Source organism: Mus caroli, chromosome 9 (assembly GCF_900094665.2).
Source record: "Mus caroli chromosome 9, CAROLI_EIJ_v1.1, whole genome shotgun sequence".
Lineage (NCBI taxonomy): Eukaryota > Metazoa > Chordata > Mammalia > Rodentia > Muridae > Mus > Mus caroli.
In genome coordinates, this window is record NC_034578.1 from 17,889,286 (window position 1) to 17,895,111 (window position 5,826).

The 5,826-nt window shown below is 50.1% G+C and overlaps 1 protein-coding gene across 1 annotated transcript in view; it reads left to right on the top strand.

Moving 5' to 3' along the window:
- Tspan16 (tetraspanin 16) overlaps positions 1-5,185 on the top strand; it is a 7,082-nt gene extending 1,897 nt beyond the window's left edge. Inside the window, 4 exon segments of the mRNA XM_021171930.1 lie at positions 3,563-3,636; positions 3,639-3,667; positions 4,984-5,004; positions 5,006-5,185. Of these exon segments, the coding sequence (XP_021027589.1) occupies positions 3,563-3,636; positions 3,639-3,667; positions 4,984-5,004; positions 5,006-5,185 (304 nt within the window).
- The last annotated feature ends 641 nt before the right edge of the window (positions 5,186-5,826 follow it).

Below are 5,826 nucleotides of genomic sequence, written 5' to 3' on the forward strand. Positions count from 1 at the left end.
ATTTATTTATTTATTTATTATATGTAAGTACACTGTAGCTGTCTTCAGACACTCCAGAAGAGGGCATCAGATCTCATTACAAATGGTTGTGAGCCACCATGTGGTTGCTGGGAATTGAACTCAGGACCTCTGGAAGAACAGTCGGGTGCTCTTACCCACTGAGCCATCTCACCAGCCCCCATCCTGGATCTTTTCTTTCCTTTTTTCCTGAGTCAGGGTCTCATCTAGCCCAGGCTGGCCCTGGTCTGGCTAAGTAGCCCAGGATGACTTTGGGTCTCTGTTTCCCCCTTTTCCACTTTTCAAGTGTGCAGAGTTCAGGCGCCTGGTTTCCTTGTTTGATTTTGGTACCCATCGGTGGCTGAGGCTTGTCTGCTCTCATCGTCCTTTCCTCTTCATCGACCTTGTCCACCATATGCACCTCCTTTGAGGTCTGCCCTTCAGCTTCGCAAGATAGCTTCCCATCTAACAGGCCAGCCGGCATCCTGGAAACAATCTGGGAAGAACAAAACCCAGCAACCTCCCACCCCACCCAGGTCTGGGTTCTTTCAAACTGGAGCTGATCAGAGTGGGAGTGGGGCAGGCCAGGAGAGCGCTCCCCTCCTCTGCCCCACCTCCTCTGCACCATGTCCCTGCATCTACAGAGCAGGCTCCCCACCCCGCCCCTCTCTGCTCTCCAGTTTCTGGTTGTCATTGCTGAAGTCGGTGGCTTCTGTGGTGCTTGGATGCTTTCCACTTGTAAACACACAATTGCTAAGTTACAGGAAAGACAGAGAAGCCATAGAGGTCTGTCCCCAAAGCCACCCCTACTCCATGCCCTCCCTTGACACCCAGAAGTATGGAGACAGGGGACTCTGGGGTGGGGAGGGGACCGCAGGGACCTGCCACCATCCAACTTGTCTTCTTCAGGGAGGCAGGAGGTGATGGGCAAGGCAGGTAGGCACATTTGTAAAATTGTAAAAGATATCCGAAGATCAGGGGTATAGAGATGTCTTAGCTGAGAGTCCCTGCCTAAAATCCCCAGTGAGGGGTTTACTCTCCTATCCTGGTTCAGACAGAGGCTTTAAACAGTCCTGTGGTGGCTGGGTGGTGATGGCGCACACCTTTAATGCCAGCAGAGGCAAATGGATCTCTGTGAGTTCCAGGATAGCCAGGCCTACACAGAGAAACCCTGACATGAAAAACAAAATAAAACAAATCAAGTCATGTGGTTTACTTGGGAGGTGATGACAGGACACGCTATGGGGACAGGAAAAGTAGGTTACTGGGCCAGACACAAAACAGGAAACCCACGTAAATGCCTGGAGAACGCTCAGCCCATAGGCTGCAGGTCCAGCAGGTCCCATCCCCAGCACCGTATGAACCAAACATGGTGGGTGGTGTACTTCTGTGATCTCACACCAGGGAGATGTGGAGGCCATGGGATCTCTGAGACCTGTGGGCAGCCGGTCTAGACCTATCAGTAAGCTCTGAGCCAGTGCGTGATCCTGTCTCAAAACACAAGGTGGGGCTAGCAAGATGGCTTCCTGGGAAGAGAGGTTTCCCGCCAAGCAAGATTCAAATGATGGAAGATAAGAACTGACTCCTCTAAGCTCTCTTCTGACCTCCAGAAAATAAACCTGTGTCTGAGTTACTGTGCTCAAGGGGATGAGGAGCCAAGGTCTCGCTTCACCAACTCACAGTGGGTGCATCACATGAGGGCTGTGTGCAGGGGCCGAGGGAAGGAAGCCCACCCTGGTGGCCGCTGGCAGTCAGGCCACTGTGAGAGAAATGAGGGACAGTGGAAACCCACCCTCGCAGAGAGAGCTTGTGAGGTCAGTCACCCTGACACACTGGGACATGAAACACAGGACCAGTCACCCTGTAAGTTGGCGTGTTGTAAGGGGAGATTGGGGAAAGTGGTGGAAAGGAACGGGTTTCATGGTTGGTCCTCTAGACTGTTCGTTTTGAAGATGACACCGTACCATTGCTGTGGCAGGGGAGGCTTTAAAAGACAGGACCTTCAATCCCTATGTAGCTGAGGATGACCTGAACTCCTGATATTTTTGTCTCCATGTCCCTGGTGATGGGCTTACAGGTCTGTGCCACCATGCCTGGTTTGTGTGGTGGTGAGGACTGAACTGAGAACTTCATGGACGACAGGAAGATGCTAACTAACTCAGCCACATCTTCAACAAGCCCACTCCAGTATTTCAAAACCTTTACTTAAAAAAAAAATGGAGGCCAGGTGTGATAACATATGCCTTTAATCCCAGCACTAACAAGGCAGAAACAGGTGGGTCTCTGTGAGATTGGGGCTAGCCTGGTCTACATAAAGAATTCCAGCCCAATCAGGTTTGGAGATTTATTGAGACTCTGTGTTAATAAATAAACAAATAATATAAAAAGCAAAATCTAAACTTGGCCTTTAAGTGTTCCAAGAGGCCGGGCGTGGTGGCGCACGCCTTTAATCCCAGCACTCGGAAGGCAGAGGCAGGCGGATTTCTGAGTTCGAGGCCAGCCTGGTCTACAAAGTGAGTGCCAGGACAGCCAGGGCTACACAGAGAAACCCTGTCTCGAAAAACCAAAAAAAAAAAAAAAAAAGTGTTCCAAGAGAAATTTGGTTGGTAAAAGTAATATTTAATGCTGTCTTCTTTCTCTCTGAGATGCGGTCTCATGTAGCTCAGGCTAGGCTACTCACTAAGTAGCTAGGTTGACTACGAACTCTGGACCCTTTGCATCTATCTCCTCAGTGCTGGAATTACCTGACTGAACAGGGAGTGGCAGCCAAGAGGGGGAGTAGCAGGCCTGCAGGTGGTAGGAAAGAGCAGGTGACCAGGCAGACCAGATGTGCTTGTCTGCAGACTCCTGTTCTCCAGCCAGAATGTTTCAGTTCTAGCCCAGAACCATGAGGAAACGGAGAGAAAGTGAAGGTAACCAAGGAACCCCCCCCCCAATTCTTACTCTAGCCCCAAGAAATAAACCTTAATAACCCTGGTGCTGGCTGGCAGCCGTGGCGCATGCCTTTAATCCCAGCACTCGGGAGGCAGAGGCAGGCAGATTTCTGAGTTCGAGGCCAGCCTGGTCTACAGAGTGAGTTCCAGGACAGCAAGAGCTACACAGAGAAACCCTGTCTCGAAACAAACAAACAAACAAACAAACAAAAAACCACCCCCCCCCAAAAAAAAAACCAAAAACAATCAACAACAACCAAAACCAAAAACCAAAACCCTGGCACTCAAGAGGTGAGAAGTTCAAAGTCAGCTTTGGGTACATAGTGCATCAGAGGCTAGCCTTAGGTATGTGAGACCTTGTCTCAAAGAAAAGAAGAAACAAAGAGAAGGAAGGGAAGGAGGGAGGGAGAAGAGAGGAAGGAGGAGAAGGAAGGATGGAAGAGAGAAGAAGAAGGAGATGGGAAGAGAGGGAGGGGAGAAGGAGGAAGTGGGGAGGAGAGAGGGGGCAAGAAGGAGGAACGGAGGGGGCGAGAGAGGAGGGAGGGAGGGAGGGAGAAGGAGGGAATGGAGGCAGGAGGCTCTCTCCATCAGTGGCTCCCTTTGCTGCTTCTGCTTCTGGTCTCTCTTGGAAGGTTGGAGATGGCCTCAGAGCACACATTGCTGACCCTGAGGAGGAATCACTGGGATTGCAGTGAGCCTGGTGACTTCACTCACAGTGGAACATTGCCACAGAGAGGGTGTGTCGTGCTCTTTATTATACAGTACCACTGAAATAGACACAACGGGGAAACATCATTTAACTGTTTTGTTGTGCTGCGGACGGAACCAAGGAAGACCCACAGTTAGACAAACAGCCACCAAACTATTCTCCCAGGCACATTTTAACTTTTAAAAAAGGAAGTCTCCTGTGGCCCGGCCTGGACCTCACTACTATTGGCTCTGGTGGAGATGACTCTGGGCCTCCTGCAGGAGTACCCTGTGCAGGTTTACAGCCTGTAGTACTCTCCAGCCTTCTGAGCAGACAATCTCAAGGCCCTGACCAAGTTTGATGGACCGTCAGTCACCATGAGAGAGAAATGAGCCCCTGCTGGTTCTCTGTATTGAAGTGCTCCATGTCCAGATTCAGACAACATGGATTGTAAAGATTCAATAAAGCTGGCAAGATGGCTTGGTAGTAAAAGGGCTGTGTACCTGAGTCCAGGTCCTGGGACCCACGTGGTGGGAGAAGAGAGCTGACTCCTGAGGTTGTCCCGCTCTATACACCATGTAGTGGAACAGAGGTGGAATAATAATAATAATAATAATAATAATAATAATAATAATAATAATAAATGAAAAATAAAGAAAATCTAGGCTGGGCGTGGTGGCACACACCTTTAGTCCCAGCATCCAGAAGGCAGAGGCAGAAGCATCTCTGTACGATCCAGAGGCATCACCAGCTCCATGCAGCCAGGGCTACACTGTGAGACAAAACAAAAATTGTATGTAAAAGAACTGATGTGGTGGGTCACTCAGCACTTGGGAGGCTGAGGCAGGAGGATCATCATGAGCTCAACACCAGCCTGAGATCAGACTGGGAGGTGACAGAGGCAAAGACCTTGTGAGTCAGGGCAAAGAGGCTAGTTTCTACCCCATGAAATGGTGTCGGGACATTTAGTGGGAGCCCTGGGAGAGGAGTGTGGCAACTCTGTGGAGACTGGTTTCCCTGGTGTCGCTTTATTGTTTAAATAACAAATGTGAACGAGTGTGCACAGGTGTGTGCGCGTGTGGACGCCACAGAAGCACATCAAGTGTCCTGCTCCAGCATGCCCCCACCCCTGTTCCCTTCAGACCGGGTCTCTCACTGAACCCGGATGCCAGGCTGGCCGCGGCATCCAGCGAGTCCCCTGTCACTGCCCTCCAGCTCTGCGGTTGCAGGCACACGTGGCGTGCCTGGCTTTTGACAAGGTTTGGGGATTCTCTCTCAAGCCATGCTTGTGCAACACGTGTCCCCACCACTGAGCCACCCCACAAGTCCTTGCGGGGAGTCACCAGTACTCCTTGTCTTACGCAGCTCAAGTGCTGTGGGCCGAATAACTAACTACACAGAGTTCTCTGGCTCTTCCTTTCATGTCACAACAGGTCACACCTATCCCAGGACCTGTTGTAAATCCATAGACACTGCCAACTGTGATGGGCATGTTGTGTCCTCAGATGTCATTCACCAGGAGGTTTTATTAAGTGTCATGTTAGAGACCCTAGGATCTCATGGCTGATCTGTGGGAACCCTGGCCAAGCGCTTGGGGGAGAGAGAGGTAAACTCACTGGGTGTTCAGTTCATTTTGATAGTATCCCTTTGGGCTACCAAGTCAGCTTTCTGATATGGTAACAAAACACCTGAGACCATCAACTGAAAAAGCGAATATTAACTGGCTAGGGTGATCACACCTATAATCCCCAGTACTGAGGAGGTGGAGGCAGGAGGATTACTGTGAGTCTGAGAGACCAGCTGGAACTACTGCAAGAACCTAGCTTAAAAAAATAAAAAGGAGGAAGGCTGGCAAGATGGCTCAGTGGGTAAAGGTGCTTACCACCAAGCCTGATAGGACTTGAGTTTGATCCCTGGGACCCACTTGGAAGAAGAGAGATCTGTCATCCCCAAGTTATCCTCTGACCTCCATCTGCACTCCATAGCACGTGTACCATGAGTGTGTGTACAACACAACAGAGAAACAAAGAAATAAGCCTGGAGCAGTGGCTCGGCGGTTAAGAACATGCGTTCTTTCAGAAGACCTGAGTTTGAGTCCTAACACCCGCATGGTTCATAATTTCCAGTTCCAAGGGATCAGACACCCTCTGTTACACACACATACAATTAGGCAAAACACCCATACAATTAAAACAAGTTTTTTTTTTT